This window comes from Coenobita brevimanus, chromosome 8, assembly GCF_032717465.1.
Source record: "Coenobita brevimanus isolate Jiangsu-jjx chromosome 8, ASM3271746v2, whole genome shotgun sequence".
Classification (NCBI taxonomy): domain Eukaryota; kingdom Metazoa; phylum Arthropoda; class Malacostraca; order Decapoda; family Coenobitidae; genus Coenobita; species Coenobita brevimanus.
This window is the reverse complement of record NC_136961.1, coordinates 45,076,548-45,094,047: the sequence shown is the minus strand read 5'-3', so window position 1 is coordinate 45,094,047 and position 17,500 is coordinate 45,076,548. Positions and strand designations below refer to the sequence as shown.

Below are 17,500 nucleotides of genomic sequence, written 5' to 3'. Positions count from 1 at the left end.
CTTTAACACCCCTTCTGTTGACTTCACACGCCTTGTTAGGGAGGATCTGTGACCACACCCGATGCGCACATACACATACGCACTTAGATGCACATGAACGTATACGGAGACATCTTACACACACACACACACACACACACACACACACACACACACACACACACTAACTATCCATCTGCCTGTCTATCAAACTATATATGTCTGTGTATAACTACGTCTCTCACTGTCTCTCTCTCTCTCTCTCTCTCTCTCCCCCCCCCCTTCGCTTATTCTTTTCATTCCCTTCTCCTCCCCTCTGTCCTTCCGCTCTCCCTTCTCACCCCCTCTTTTCCTCCCCTCTCCCTTCTCTTCCTCCCTCTCCCTCCCCTCTCCCTTCTCTTCCTCCCTCTCCCTCCCCTCTCCCATCTCTTCCTCCCTCTCCCTCCCCTCTCCCTTCTCTTCCTCCCTTTCCCTCCCCTCTTCCATCTCTTCCTCCCTCTCCCTCCCCTTCTCTCTCGCCACACACCATGTTCTGTAAACAATCTAATAATTAAGCTTAACAACACAGTGCAGTATCTCCCCCTCCTCCCCCTGCCTCTCCATCCCCTACCCCGTCTTCCCTACCTTCTTCCCCTTCCACCCTTTCCTTCCCGTCTTCTTCCCCCATCCTTTTCCAGTCACCCCTTCATTCTCCCTTATATACTTCACTCTTCCCCTCCCCTTCCCTATTCTGGTCCCCTGCCTCCTCTCCCCTTTCCCCTTCGTATCACCCTTTTCTTCACCCTTCCTTCCCCTCCTCGTCCTTCTTCCCCTTCACCTCTACGTTCCTCCCCTCTCCCTCCAACCCACCCCCCATCCTTCCCCTTCTCCCCCTCCTTTGTATCTCCCTACTTAGCCCACCCTTCTCTACTCCCTCCCCATTCTGCATCCTTCCATTTTCCTTCCCTCCTACCTACCTACCTACCCACCTACCTACCCACCCTCTATATGCCTACCAATCTGCCTACCTTCCCGTCTACCTCCCCGTCCCCCATCTTCCCTACCTTTCCCCTCCCACTCTTTTTGCCTTCCATCCTCCCTACCTACCCATCTTCTCCCCTTCCCTCCATCTCTCCTCCCCCTCCTTCCCTCCCTCTCTCCATCACCCTTCTTCATTCTTCCCATTCATCTTCCCCCACCCCCCTCTATGCTCCTTCCTTCCTGCCTACCTTCATCACCTTCGTCTTCAGGGTATCATTAATTCTCTCTCTCTCTCTCTCTCTCTCTCTCTCTCTCTTATCCCTTCCTGCCTTATTTGCTTACCTCCCGTCTTCTTCCCCTTCTCCTTCTCCTTCTTCTTCTTCCTCTTCCCTTCACACCCTCAAACACAACACACATTCTTTTTCTTACTCCCCTCTCCACAAACCCTCTCCTTCACCTTTTTCTCTCTTTTTTCTTCCTCTCCCCTCTCTTATTCCATCCTTCTTCATCCTTCTCTCAGGTTGTGTGTGTGTGTGTGTGTGTGTGTGTGTGTGTGTGTGTGTAAATTAAAGTAAAGATAAATTGTATAATCCTTAGTAATGGCTTGGGAGTAATGCTGTTATTTTTATCTCCGCCGACGAAGTAAGAGGTGGCCATGTATTCCCTCATGTGTGTTTGTTTGTGCACAATTGTATCAACATTTTGTTCCCGAATTTTAGTAAAGTCTGGTGGATAGGTGGGCGATGGGTCAACGAAAAGCTAATAAGATAAACAGGTGGATCCGGAGTCAGGTGTAGGAATGAATCATAAATTGCAGTAGCGTTGTTGGAGGTATGTCTTCTCTGAGATGGTGTAAGAGGATAGACTAAGACTGTAGAATTAAGTACCACGTTACACGTCGGTGGGTTTATAAATCATGAATTATTTTGGCGTTGGCGGAGGTATAAGCTCTCGGAGTGCTTTCTAGGGTTATACCATTTTCACTCTAACTTGACTTTGATTTTCGTCCATTTACAGTTTATTTCACGCAGCTCAGTGCAAGAAACACAACAGTACTACGTCTCTACATCCATTCCACAGCACTTCTTCGTGACTTGCTTCTTAGTCTAGCGTTCATCAGTTGTTGCCGCTCAGCATTCAAGGTGGAGAGATGGCAATTTTAGGCCACGTTAGATTAAAGGGAGTCTATTTTCCGTTGGTTTTACAAGATATACTTTCAGGTAATTCATTTCTGCTTCTCTCCATGTTCTTGTACGGCTGATTACCGGGTAGTGGACAGGGAGAACCTTTTGCTTTGCTGGCCTGTTCTCTAAAAATATGCAATACATTTTTATTTGTTTCATTAATAAGTCTGACCCCTTGAAAGTGACCATAAAGAGTGTTTGGCTTGTGTATTTATGTAACGCTCTCTCTCTCTCTCTCTCTCTCTCTCTCTCTCAGTTATTTTCCAGTCTTTCCTCCCTTCCTTCTTCCTTTCCTTCCATATATCCGTTCCCTGTCTCTACTTCCCTTTATTTCTTTCCCTCCCCTTCTTCCATCTTTTCTTCTTCTCATCTCCCCTTCCGCACTCCGTATCTCCTCCCTTATCTCTTATCACTTCCGTAGCCTCTACCTCCTCTGCTATCACCGCCTTCCGTCATTGTTATCTTTGTCTTTGATTCCTGAAGCAGATATATGCATTAGTTGTTATGTCTTCCTTTGCATTCCTTTGTACTCCCTTACTATTTTTTTTTTCTTCTTTCCATCCTTTTCCTTTCCTTCCTTTCTTCTTTCCTTCCTCCTCCTCCTCCTCCTCCTCCTCGTCTTTGTTTACAAGGGTTTGGTTAGCACATGGTCACGTTGCCATAGAAAAAGTGAGAAGGGGAGATGAAGAGGGGAGAGGAGAGGGGAGGAGGGAGGAAAGTAAGGAGGGAGAGAAGAAAAGGGAGGAGAAAAATACTGACCACATGGGAAGGGAGGGGAAGAGAGGGGAGGAAAGAGAGGGAAGAGGTAAAAAGAGCAGGAAGGAAAAGAGGAGAGAAGGAAGAAGGAAAGAATGGAGCAGATGGGGAGGGAGATAGAGGAAAAAGGAAGAGGGGAGGAAAAAGAAGAAGAAAAGTGTGAACAGATGGTTTGGGATAGGAGGGGAAAATGGAGAGAGAGGAAGAAAAGTATGGAGGGGAAAGGAGGAAAAGATGAAGATGGGGAGGGGAAGAGAGGAAGGAGAAGAAGGGGAGGATATGGTTTGAAAAGAAGGAAGGACCAGATGAAGAGGGGAAGAAACGAAGAGGGGAAGAGAGGGGAAAAACATTGGGCGAGAGAGAATGAGGGAAAGAGAGATATATAGACACCACAGACCTAGAGTTTTAAGAGAAAGAGAGAGAGGAATAGTAATGCCATGGAAAAATGGAAGAAGGGAGGGCAGAAGCGAGGAGGAGATGAATGAAGAGGAGGAGGTGGAGAAAGAGGAGGAGGAAGAAGAGAAGATGGATATTCAGTTTTTATCTCCTACGTGCTCCACTTCGTATTCCACTTCACTTCTGTTCCACTTAATATTTGTCCCACCTCTTTCCTTTTCTGCAAAATACCTGTCCCACTAATTACCTTCATAATTCACTTTTTACCTGGTCCTGTGCTTCTCCCCTACTGCCTCCACCTGTCCATCTTTATCTGCCTATTGTCACCCACTTACTCATTCCCACCCATTTCCTTTCGCCCACACACCCACTTTCTGTCAACCCGGCACCCCAATTCATTCATTCGCACCCATCCACCCTTTCTCCATCCTCCCGCCCACAAATTCCCATCCACACACCTTCCTCACCCATCAAGTCATCCGCCTACCATCGACCCACCCACTTCCATCCACCCGACACCCCCTCATTCGCACCCATTTTGCCCTCTTCCCACCCTCCCACCCACCACCATCTCACCGTTTCATTCGCACCCATCTGCCCCCCTTACCATCTACCCACCCATCCAGCCCACCCACCCACCCACTCTCCCCGCCCACCTATCCCTTCAGGAGAGCCAGAGATCCACAATTTCACGTTACATTAATACCCGCCACTGGTAATGGATGTCCCCGGCCTGCCTTATATGTACCCTTGCCCACAGGTACTCTCTCTCTCTCTCTCTCTCTCTCTCTCTCTCTCTCTCTCTCTCCCTCTCTCCCTGTCTGCTACCTGGTACCTCTTCCTAACGAGTATATTTCGGGTGCTGGAGAGAAACGCCTTCACATGGTGGCACTGATATCACAGGCTGGATCCACTGCCTGGCCGTACAAACATCCTTCAACTCCCACCCTATCCCCAAATGGAGGATAGTGGACTGCAGGAGAAGGACAACTTTAGCCTGCAGTCCACTGGGTTCACATTGCGATGGGCCGGGGGTTGCAAACACTATACCACCAGCACAATTCTACAAATGGCACGTTTATTTTCGCTTCTGTGTTATTTGTTTAACATTTTTTGAGTCATCCTTGACTTTTTTTTTATATCAGTGTTAGATTATATATATATATGGGTGTGTGTGTGTCTGTGTACAGTTTTAACCTTCTGATTTTACTCAGTCTACCGCGACAATGACATTTATTGTTTCGCTGCCATGATTTTTTTTTAATCAATCAATCTTTGTACACAAAAAGGTAGTATACAAGAATATATTAATTAACCATAATTTATAGTCACTATTCCGGAATAATATAATTATTCTCGAAAATCGTCAGTTAGCAACAAGAACAGAATAATAATAAAAAAACAGATGCCTCACCAGACCACAGTGAGTAAAGCAGCATCATAAACAACTTCTGGACAAACATAGTCTTTTTGTCGCCACAGCTTTGTTTGGTGTTTGTTTAGGAATTAGAAGTGTGTGTGTGTGTGTGTGTGTGTGTGTGTGTGCGCGCGCGTGTGTGTGCAGAAGACATATTGAAAGCCGTATCTAATCTTTGCATAATCTGTCACTCTGAATTAATTAGTTCGCAGGTAACACGAAATAGAAATACGTCTTTAGGCTGACGATGTTGATGTTTGTGTGTATGTTTATGCGTATGTACATCCGTCTGTGTGTTCATGTAGTTTATGTGTATGTACGTATGTATTTGTATGTATGTATGTATGTGCATGAATGTATATGTATGGGTGGGTATTCGTATGCATGTACCGGTATATTTATGTATGTATATATGTATGGGTGCTCATGAATGGATGTATGTATATGTATGTATGTATGGTGTGTATGTATTTATGTATGTGTGTATGTATGTATGTCTTGGAGGGAATCTGGGTATGTTTATCCTTCCTCCAGGTAAAGGAAATGACACCTACCTGTAATTTTCACACCTGCCCTACAAAAGGTGAGATTAAAGTGGGGTAAGATAAGGGTGGGTGGGGGTTAGAGAGAGAGAGAGAGAGCGAGCGAGTGAGCGAGGGAGGGAGGGAGGGAGAGTGGGGAAGGGGGGAGGCAGGCAGCAGGGCAGGTAAGAAGCAAATGGTTGAGAGAGAGGGAGAGTCAGGTAAGAAGATGGTCGTGTTAATTGTCTCACCTATGCGGTGTGTGTGTGTGTGTGTGTGTGTGTGTGTGTGTGAGAGAGAGAGAGAGAGAGAGAGTGAGAGAGAGAGAGAGAAATATATCACATCAATATTCTCTAGATGCACAGTCTACACCAACACTGTCTGTATTACAAAGATCCTGAAAAAATACAAGACAGGTGTGTAAATGACGAGGCAGTTGAGCCGTAAATGAGATAGTGTCTGTAAATAACTTGTAAATATCCGGATTATAAGGGAGTGCATACCTTCTTTGGCTGTCAAGTTTGTCCAAAAAATTTATTGACTTTTACACATTGACTTCCATGTAAAGCTTGTTGTGGGAGTGTTAATTTGTACACACACACACACACACACACACACACACACACAGAGGGGGGGGGTAGCGTTGAAACTTGATCTGCAATTGGCTTCTGCAACACCCCTACTTAGCGATCCGGAGTCTGAACGGATATTTGGCGGATTGGCGAGATTTTGCGTTTTTATTTTGAAGGCCGTGATTTGCGAGGATTGGCAAGATCTGGCGTGTTTCGAAGGCGTTCATTTGCAAGGATTGGCGTTTTGCGAAGCCGTAGATTTGCGAGGATTGGCGAGATTTAGCGTTTTTCGAAGGCCTTGATTTGAGAGATTTGGCGCTTTGGAAGGCGTTGATAGGCGATATCTGGCGTTTTTCGAAGGCGTTGATTTGAGATTTGGCGTTTAATTTGCAGGAATTTTCGCGATTTGGCGTTTGGGAAGCCTTTGATTTCTTTAATGGGTGATGGCTGATATCCTGTTTGACGCATGGTAAAAAAAAAAAGATAAATAAATAAAATAAAACAAATAAAAAACTAGTCTTATATGAAACCTGTTGTTGTAGAACTTGTTACCATGAACACCTGGAAACTCCCTAACGCCTTTTCCTAAGCGATTTATTTTGCTTGTTACACTTTACTGTCCTCCTCTTTGATATATATAAATCCTTTCCAATATCGCCATACTCTGCATTAATAACATACAATAGGATATCACACCAGCCATATCCAAAAATAAATCGCAAAAGAATGGGTGATAGGTGTCTGTTGGGAGAGTGTAATTAGTATATGCCTTTATCTTGACCTAAAATTGCATCTCCCCATCTTGAATACTAGGTTGTAGAAAAACAGATTAACATTAGAATATTATGCTAGTCACGAAGAAGTGCCATGGGACGGAGGTAGTCGTAGTATTGTATTTTCTGCAAACACAAGAATATTATGCTAGTCATGAAGAAGTGCTGTGGGAAGAAGGAAGAGCCATAGCATATTTTCTGCCACTGAACTACGTGAAATAAGTTACAAAACGACGAAATTTTTTAATCGAGCTGAGATGAAAAAAATTATTGCTGACATTAGCGATAATTTCGCGTTTTTAGCACTTTGACACCGATGACCTGTTATATTTATTTTATTCTTGCTGACTCCAGGCGATTCTATTTGGCTCGGGAGATTTTTTTTTTTTTCGAATTTCAGTACTTGGGAGCTCACCTAGACAAATAAATAAATAAATAAATAAAGGCTATATTGAACCCCCCTCCCCTCAAGTCCTAAAATTCTCTCCATGGATTAATAAATTAGTTGACAGAGTAAAAATGAATTACATGTTTATGGTTAGTGTATCGAGGGAAGTTAGGAAGAAAAGTCTGCGGTCGCACTTTGCCAGTTTTCATCAACACACGAGAGAGAGAGAGAGAGAGAGAGAGAGAGAGAGAGAGAGAGAGAGAGTAATAATTGTCACCATCAGAATTATATCCTTGCCACCTCCAGACGATTTTATTCAGCTGAAAATGTTAGATATTGCACTGTATAAGAAAGCTTCCTAACACCTCTTTCTGGGCGATTTATTTTGCGTATTACACCTTGCCCCCCTCGTCTGTGTTACTTAAAGCATTCTGACATCACCATATTCTGCATAACGTACACGGTGATATAAGCCAACTATTTTGAAAAAATAAATCGGTAAGGGAGAGGTGTTTGGGAGTTAACTAAAGAATCACTCTTTCCTCTGCCTTCCCTCCTTTCCCGGCTCCCCCCTCCTTTCCCTGCTCCCCCCTCCCTCTACCTCCCCAACTTCCCCTCCTTCTGCCTCCTTTGCCTCCCCCTCTACCTCCCCCAGCTCCTCTCCATACCTTCATCCCTAACTCTTCCGCTTCCCCTCTCCTTCCATCACCACCCCCACCTCTCTCCATCCCTTCCCCCTTCCCTATCTTTCTCCCCCTCTTCCCACGCCCATCCTTCATTTCTTAACTATTTCTTCCCTTCCCCCCATTTCTTTCCCCCATCCTTTACCTCTCCCCTCCCCAACTACCTCCCTCTACCCCCGCCACCCCGCACTTATTTCCTTTCCTTCCCTTACCTTCCTCCCCGCCCTCACCTTCATTCCCCTCACCTTCCCTCCCCCTGCCTTCATTCCCCCCCCCACCCCGTAGTTCCCATCACCTCTTCCTCACTTCCTCTACCTTCATCCCACCCACCTCTTCCCTTCCCTTCCCTTCCCTTCCCTTCCCTCTTCCTATCTCTCTCTCTTCCTCTCCCTCCCCTCCCTCCTCCTTCCCTCTCCCTCCTCCTCTTCCCCTTTCTCTCCCCATTCCCCTTACTTCCCCCTATCTCCCTCGGTCTACTCCCCTCCCTCCTCCCCCCTCCCCTCCCCTCCCCCCGGAGCCAGAAGACGCGTGCTCAAGGGGTGGTTCAGAGCCGAGCCGAGTGGGACCTTAGTCGAACTCTCTCTCTCTCTCTCTCTCTCTCTCTCTCTGATATGCTGTCTTCAATTGTTAGTAGTACAGTCCTTAATGTATGTGTGGTCTCTCTCTCTCTCTCTCTCTCTCTCTCTCTCATGCTTAAGTTTTATGTAATCAACAAAACTTCTTCTTTTATTATTAGTAAAGTCCTTAATATGTATGTGGTCTCTCTCTCTCTCTCTCTCTCTCTCTCTCTCTCTCTCTCTCTCTCTCTCTCTCTCTCTCTCTCTCTCTCTCTCTCTCTCTCACCACTCACGTCCACTCCACACAACGAGAAACTCCCCATTTTTTTTTTTTTTTTCAGTTCTCCATCTCATCCTCCATTTCATTTTTTTCTCTTAATTCCGTGCCTCCTCTCCTGGCCTCACTTAATGCCCCTTCTCTCATTGTTTCTTGTCTCCTCTTCGCCTCGCTTCTCTTCCCTTCTCGTCTTGTCTTGTCTCGTCTCGTCTTTTCTCTCCTCTCCACTTCCCTTCCCTTCCCTTCCCTTCCCTTCCCTTCCCATCCCATCCCATCCCATCCCATCCCTCCTCTCCTCTCCTCTCCTCTCCTCTCCTCACCTCACCTCTTCTCTTCTCTTCTCTTCTTATATCTTCGCTTCTCTTCGCCTCTCCCCTTTCCTCTCCTCTTCTCTTCATTTATTCGCCTTTTTTTTTGCATGTGTGTGTGTGTGTGTGTGTGTGTGTGTGTGTGTGTGTGTGTGTTTGTGGCACACACGACTGAATAAAATCGTCTGTCGTCAGCTGAAATTAAATACTAGACTTATTCTGATCATGAGAGGGTTGATGGTGACAGGGTTAACTAATACTAGCGCTGTCTCTCTCTCTCTCTCTCTCTCTCTCTCTCTCTCTCTCTCTCATTCCTCCCTCTTCACTTACCTCCCTCCTTCCTTCCTTCATTTTTCACACTCCATTTCTTCCTGCTTAGCTGTCTCCCTCCCTCCCTCTCTCCCTCTCACCCTCTCTTTTTTTCTTCTTCCCTCCCTCCCTCCCTCTCACCCTCTCTTTTTCTCTCCTTCCCTCCCTCTTTCCTCCGCCCCTTCAAGACAACAAAACACCCCTCACGTCAAGTTCGACTGAGTGGCCCATCTCGTCTCAGACAAAGAAAAAAAAAAAAAGAAAAAAATCGGAAATGCTTCTGGGAATGATAATTAGTGTGTTAGCAGGGTGTACTCGGCCTGAAGGGGTGAAAAATGACGAGAGGCAGGGGTGAGAGGGTGGGGGAGAGTTGGTGAGAGAGAGAGAGAGGAATATGATGAGTGTGTGGGTGGGAAGGGAAGGAAGGAAAGGGAGGGAAAGGAGATACGAATACTGAAGGAGGAGGAGGAGAATGAGGAGGAGGAGGAGGAGGAGTAGAAGAGCAACAATAACAACTATGAATCTCCTTGGTTACTAGTTAAATCCATCCTTCAGTCTGACTACACTTGGCCATCATCTGGACTGAAAGGGATTAGGGATCTTGAGGATAGAGTAAATGCGCTATGGTATGTCTTCCTACACCCCTTTCACCGTAACTTGGTCAAAATTTTCGTCCTTTTGCAACTTATTTCACGTACCTGACTGAGAGAAGAGGACAGTGCCGTGAGCCTACTGCCTTTCGACAATGCTTCTTCGTGACTAGCATCATATTCTGACGGTAATCAATTTCCACAGCTCAGCATTCAAGACGGAGAGATGGCAATTTTAGGCCAAGTTAGAGGAAAAGAGGGAAGGATTATGCTTTGATTTCTTCCTTTCCATAGAGCTTCTTCGTGACTAGCATCATATTCTGGCGTTAATCAATTGTCACAGCTCAGCATTCAAGACGGAGAGGTGGCAATTTTAGGCCAAGTTAGAGGAAAAGAGGAAATGACTATGCTATGATTTCTTTCCGTTGGACTTCTTCGTGACTAGCATCATATTCTGGCGTTAATCTATTGCCACAGCTCAGCATTCAAGACGGAGAGGTGGCAATTTTAGGCCAAGTTAGAGTAAAAAGAGTATAGCTATTTTTGTACCTTGTCAGTTCGTACAGATAAATAAACCGTGACACATACTGGCAACTTTACCAATTTTACTTGCATTGGTCACACTACAAACACGTTTATTAATTCGTACTTGGCGAGCATGGGCAAGGGTTAATACTAGCTAACACTCTCTTTCCGAGGAGAAGGTTCGATCCTGCGTTGGACACTCAGTAGTATGATAGAGATACGGAATATGGACACTGAATAGAAATAGTAGTAGTAGTAGTAATAGTAGTAGTAGTAGTAGTGGTGGTAGTAGTAGTAGTGGTAATGGTAGTAGTAGTAGTAGTAGTAGTGGTGGTGGTGGTGTGGTAGTAGTAGTAGTAGCAGTATGGTAGTAATTAGTAGTAGTAGTAGCCTTTTAGCAGTCCACCATCGTCCTCTTGGGGTTTATGGAGAGGAGGATTTTAACGGGGCAGCTCCACCTCCCAGTCACATCGGTGCCACCACATGAAGGCGCCTATCCCCCATCAGAAATTATACACTCGAAAATAGGTATAAGAATAGCAGATATAAAATGTATAAAAAAAAAAAAGATGAATAGATGTGTAAAAGGACCACCACACTCTCTCTCTCTCTCTCTCACACACCCACACACACACACACACACACACACACACACACACACACACACACACACACACACACACACACACACACACACACACACACACACACACACACACACACACACACACATCGGAAGTAAGCGGTGTGGACGTGGAGCATCAAAGGCTTCCGTCGTTTTTAGAAAGTGTGAATAGGGAGGGAGGGAGGGAGAAAGGAGGAGGGAGGCGCGAGGGTGAGAGAAAAAAATACTTAAAGAGAGGAAGAGGAGGGGAGGAGGAGGAGGAAAGAGAGAGGAAAGACAGCGAGGAAAAGATTTAAAGAAAACACTAAAATTATAAGGAAATGTTAAGAATAAGACAAAGATAATGATGATAGTAACCCCTTCAGTACGAGAAGCGTATTTGGTTAGGGCGGCTTTACTGCTTAGAAAATTAATTAGCTTGTCATTTAGAGTCACCCGGAGGTAGTGCTACATCGAGTGAATGGATGGTATGCTCCTGCACCTAATACAGTCAGTGAAGAAAAAAATATCATTGAATAAGAAAAATACATATAAAATGAAACTGAAGAGAAAAATGCTATGAATGTGAAGGAATAATTGACCTGATAAAAAAGAAACTGATCCTTTGAAATTGAAGTAAAAAAATCCTATGCAAGAAAAACGAAAAAAAAAAAAATCATATGAAAGGAAAATGAAAAAAATCGTATGCAAGAAAAATAACAAAAAAAATCGTACGGAAGAAAAATGAAAAAAAAAAAAAAATCCTATGCAAGAAAAAAAAAATCCCAGGCAAGGAAAATGAAAAAAAAAAATCATAGGAAAGAAAAATGAAAGAAATCCTATGCAAGAAAAATAAAAAAAAAAATAAATCCTGTGCAAGAAAAATAAAAAATAAAAAAATCCTATGCAAGAAAAAAATAAAAAAAAATCCTCTGCAGGAAACTTTGAGAAAAAACGTGAATCTTTAGAATATTAACCACTTCACCCCAATGACGTGCAGTTAATTACATCCTGACAACCTCCAGACGACTATATTTAATTTGGGAGATTTTTTCATAGTGGGGGGGGTAATAAAAATCGTCTGAATTCAGGGAGATGGAAATAAGAAATGCATCGTCGTGGTGAAGTGGTTAGTACCGTATTCTCTCTCTCTCTCTCTCTCTCTCTCTCTCTCTCTCTCTCTCTCTCTCTCTCTCTCTCAAATTATTCTTGCTTACTCCAGACGATTTTGTGTTGTATATATATATAACGGATTTATCGAGATGTAGGGGTTAAATAATAGTCTTCATCAACAACACATCTGCAGCCGTAGTAGTAGTAGTAGTGGTCGTAGTAGTAGTAGTAGTAACGCCTTCACTTCTGCAGTCTCACTTACGATGCGTAGTAAGAGTAATAGTAGTAGTAGTAGTAATAGTAGTAGTAGTTGTCCCAGGTTCATCTATATTCACTGAGCTGAAGGCTGTAGTTGCCCTTCTCCAGCAGTCCAATAGCCACCTTTCGGGAGGCAGGGGCAGAGATGAGGGACGTTTGCATAATCGGAAAGGGGAGCCTCTTGGTTAAATCAGTGCCACCACGCGAAGGCCCTCCACCACCAAAGTACGCTTGATGTTAAGAATGAATAATTAAAGTAACTGCTTCGTAGTAGGAGTAGAAGGACACAGAAAATAAAAATGCAGACTAAATCGCTGAGGAAATGTTACCAAGTCTCGAAAATAAAGTAAGCTGGGTAAGGTAAGGGAAGGGTGGCGTGAAATGCAAGCGACGTCTCATCATCATCTTTAATATCTGTTTTCTCCTTTTGTGTGAGGGACGGTGTGGAGATTAAAGTAGTGCCCCCCTCCTCTCCCTTCCCTGCCCCTACACCTTCCATCCCCCTCCCCTCCTGCCTCTACACTTCTCCCTTTCCCTCCCCCCCTCCCTCCCTGATCCCTCCCTCGACCCTTCTTCATCCCCTAGCTCTCTACTCTTCCCCTTCCCCTCCTCCTTTCTCTACCCTTCATTTCCTAGACCTCTACCCTTCCCCTTTCTCCTCCCACACCTCTCCCCTCCCCCCTCCCCCTGCCCTTCTTTTTTCCTTTGACTCCTACCCTTCCCCCTCCTCCCTCTTCCCCTTCCCGCTCCCTCTACAACACCTACTTAGCTAACTCCAGTTCTTATTTATTTATTTATTTATTATTTACCTTACTAACGAGCTGGTGTTGTTGCATAAAAAATCGATGCTTCGTTATGAGGCAGGAACGAGTCTCCTTGGTTACTAGTCAAAACCATCCCTGGGACTACACTTGGCCATCACTTTGAGATGAGAGGCAGCGATATTAAAGTTACGCATTATTTTCTTCGGGTCAAGATGGAGGATTCGCTGCTGAAATCTTGTAAGACATAGGATTAGGCCGCTTTTCGCCGGTGTTAAAGAGGTAATGGGTGATTCTCTCTCTCTCTCTCTCTCTCTCTCTCTCACACACACACACACACACACACACACACACACACTGATTCTCCTGTTTAATAATTATTTGTTATTGGATGCAGTTGTAGTACAATTCAACCACCAGCACTACCACCGCCACCACCACCATCATCATCATCATCATCATCATCATCATCATCATCATCATCATCATCATCATCACTACCACCACCACCACCATCATCATCATCATCATCATCATCATCATCATCATCATCATCATCATCACTACCACCACCACCACCATCATCATCATCATCATCATCATCATCATCATCATCATCATCATCATCACTCCACCACCACCACCAACCAAGCTCCCAGATTTTAGCATTTGACCATAGATTATTTAACCTTACGGACGATTTTTGAGCTGGAGAGGTTGGATAAAGCCGTCCTTGACCCTTTCAGTACTGGGGGCTTGTCCAGGGCTGAATAAAAGCGTCTGGAAATAGAAACAATAGAGTTAATAAAGAAAATGTGTCGCGGGATAGAAGGGGAAGGATGGTTGAAATAAAGAAAATGGAAAGAAAATGCTTGGCGGGATGGAAGGGGTGACTTTACTGTTCCCCTCCTTGTTACGGAATGATGCCGTGTTTTTGTTAATGTTTTCGTTGTACCCAAAGATCCACAAGAGTCCTCCCTTACATTCTTAGAAATAGAGAGAGAGAGAGAGAGAGAGAGAATCAGGACAAGTATTCATGCAATATCCTATCAGTTTTTTCACAATTAAGTCTCCAAAATAATGAAAATACTATGATGACAATTTCCTTCAGTTTTCCTCACGTTATAATTCATCTTTCAATGGTTGTAAACATGTAACAGGTACTTTTACTACGAGTCCAATCATAGATATATACAAGGAATTTTATATGTAATTAGGCCTCTTTATTCTGGTAACGTGTGTGTTTGTGTGTGTGTGTGTGTGTGTGTGTGTGTGTTTCCAGGATTCAGTCAGGGTCGTACTGCTTTGTCTTCTAACACTCATATTTCGTGTGTGTGTGTGTGTGTTTACAGGATTCAGTCAGGGTCGTAATGCCTTGTCTTCTGACACTAATATTTCGTGTGTGTGTGTGTGTGTGTGTGTGTGTGTGTGTGTGAGCAGATTAATCGAGGCTATATCTAATCTCTTCACTTAAATAAATCCCTCCTAAGCTGAATAAAACAGAGATAACAAGAAGAAAAAATATGAAAATAAATATAATAAAAAGATCATCTGGGTGAAGGGGCAAGACTCCAGAACGTTTATAATTGTGACTCAAAAGGTTCCTGGAAAATGTCTATATAATAACTCTTTTGTGTGTGTGTGTGTGTGTGTGTGTGTGTGTGTGTGTGTGTCCCTAGATGGATGTGCTTATAAGAGGTGGAGGGAGGATAGGGAGAGAGTGGGAGAGGGAGGAGAAGGAAGGTGGAGGGAGAGGGAATGGAAGGGGGAGGAGGGGGGAAGGAAGGTGAAGGGAGAGGGAATGGAAGGGGGAAGGGTGAGTGGAGGGAAAGGGGAAGGAGAGGGGATGAAGGAGGGAAGGATGAGTGGAGGGAAAAGGGAAAGGAGAGGGGATGGAGGGTGAATGAGGGAGTGGGGGAGGGGAAGGAGGGAGAGGGGAGAGATAGAGGGAGGGATGGAGGGGGGGAGATGACAGGATGGTTCTATGATGTGTCTTAAGAAATCGTCTCCCCTCTTGGATTTTTGAGAGAGAGAGAGAGACTTCACCCGACAGTTACTATAATTTTTTCTATTTTTCGTCGGTGCCTCTCTCGGTAGCCTTCCTTCCAAGTCGATCATTTTCACCGTCTCACCTTCCTCCCAGCAGCTCATTTCACTCTCACCTTCTTGTCGGGAACTCATTTTCACCATCCCGACAGCTCATTTATACTTCTCAGCTCGCTATCACCCTCCCGACAGCTCATTTTCACGCCCGACAGCTCATTGTTAGCTCATTTCCACCCTCCCGACAGTTCATTTTCACCCCCGACAGCTTATTTTCTCCCAACAGCTTATTTTCACCCCCGAGAGCTCATTTTCAGCTGATTTCCGTCTTCCCGACAGCTTATATTCACCCCCGACAGCTCATTTTCAGCTCATTTCCATCTTCCCGACAGCTCATTTTCACCCCCGACAGCTCATTTTAAGCTCATTTTCACCTCCGACAGCTCATTTTAAGCTCATTTTCTCTCCCGACAGAGCCCGTGGTGATGAGCAACAAGACGGAGAGGGCCGTGCCTATCACCTCCAGACCCGAGTTGGACCCGACGGGGGGGCGATCGGGGGAGTCAATCGGGGCTCTCTCTCCCCCCGCGGGCCCCCTACCCGTGCCCTCCCCCTACCAGAACACCTCACCTGCCCGCCCACAGCACGTACCGCCCGCACACCCACAGTACACACGCCCACGGAGGGGAAAGAAGTCGAGGAAAAAGAGGAAGAGGAATAAGAAGGGCGGGGGATCAGGCATGGTTGGCCCGTATCCCATAGTGCCCCAGGGTAGGTGAGAGAGAGAGAGAGAGACAGACAGACAGACAGAGAAAGAGAGAGTCAGTCAGATTGGGGAAAAGTACTAAGGAAATGGGATACAAATCACGACAAGAGCGAGAGAGAGAGAGAGTCAGTCAGTCAGTCAGCCAGTCAGATTGGGGAGAGAGAGTACTGATGAGGAAATGGGATACAAATAACGATAAAAGATAGATAATAGAGAGAGAGAGAGAGAGAGAGAGAGAGATTGTGTGTATGAGAGAGAGAGAGAGAGATTGTGTGTATGAGAGAGAGAGAGAGAGTGCTGGTTCAGGAGGCAGTCGTACCTCTCGTGGGATACCTAACAATTTCTAGCGATTGTACATCCAGGTGGTGAAAGTTGAGGCGGGGAAGCGAAAGGGGGCTATTGTTTTTACCCCTGATGTGAAGATTAGGTGCATGATTTGTGGATTAGCTTAGTACCCCCTTCACAACTGGAGGTGAAGAAAATGTGTGTGTGTGTGTGTGTGTGTGAGAGAGAGAGAGAGAGAGAGAGAGAGTACAGTATGACAAGCTGCATGTGTAATCTGTCTATCCATCTATCAATCTTCAGACATCATAACCCGGATCGAGAGCTGCCACAAAGAAAATCACCTCCCACCGCATCCTCGTCATCCATCTCCCTTCCCTCCAACTCACACTTCGGCTCCCTCCCACAGGCACACGCGAGGCGGCCTTCGTGCACGCCATCTCGTCGGCCGGGGTAGCGCACGCCATCACTCGTAGGTGTTCGTCGGGGGAGCTCGATGACTGCGGCTGCGATCGGTCGGTGCGGGGCGTCACTCAGCAGGGTTTCCAGTGGTCCGGGTGCTCTGACAACATCGCCTACGGGGTGTCGCTGTCCAAGAGGTGAGTTAGAGGAAGTTACGTGGGGTTAAGTTGCGTCAAAGTTAGGTTAGGTGTGGTTAAACGTAAAAGTTAGGTTAGGTTAGGTTTCCAGTGTTCAGGTGCTTCGACAATATTGCCTATGGGGTGTCGCTGTCTAAGAGGTGAGTTAGAGGAAGTTACGTGGGGTTAAATGACGTCAAAGTTAGGTTAGATGTGGTTAAATGACGTCAAAATTAGGTTAGGTTTGGTTAGGTTAGGTTTCCAGTGTTCAGGTGCTTCGACAACATTGCCTATGGGGTGTCACTGTCTAAGAGGTGAGTTAGAGGAAGTTACGTGGGGTTAAATTACGTCAGAGTTAGGTTTCCAGTGGTCAGGTGCTTCGACAATATTGTCTGTCTAAGAGGTGAGTTATATTAGTGTTAGGTTAGGTTAGTTAGGTTGGTTTAGGTCAAGTTGAGGTAGGGTAGGTTAGATTTCCATTGCATTTCCGATATCCAGGTTATGTTAAGTTAGATCCCACTCATAGAAGTTAGTAGTAAGTAGAGGACATTGAAGGAGATTAGTTATAAGGTTTCTAATGGTTCTCGTGATCAGATTATATCGTCTTTGTCTATTTTGGACCCTCCCCCCTCCTCAAAAACTAAAACCTTTAACTTATATTTTTTCCCCCTTTTACATTTTCAGCTATCGCACATAAATAAATTCGCCCATCTGCGACATTCATTCATCACCAGACCCTCTTCATTCATCACCAGTTCTTCCTTATTCATCATTCATCACCACTCCTTCCTCATTCATCAACAATCCTTCCTCTTTTACTTCGTCACAATTGTCCACATCAGACCTTTTAGCCTGTCACGCCATCTCAGTCATGCACTTCACTCCCTTTCGTCTTCATTT

General features: G+C 45.1%; 1 protein-coding gene across 1 annotated transcript in view; it reads left to right on the top strand.

Moving 5' to 3' along the window:
* LOC145408443 (protein Wnt-4-like) overlaps positions 1 to 17,500 on the top strand; it is a 41,981-nt gene that overhangs the window by 9,196 nt on the left and 15,285 nt on the right. The window contains exons 2-3 of the mRNA XM_080279174.1: positions 15,449 to 15,745; positions 16,432 to 16,621. Of these exons, the coding sequence (XP_080135300.1) occupies positions 15,449 to 15,745; positions 16,432 to 16,621 (487 nt within the window). The remainder of the gene's footprint in view (positions 1 to 15,448; positions 15,746 to 16,431; positions 16,622 to 17,500) is intronic.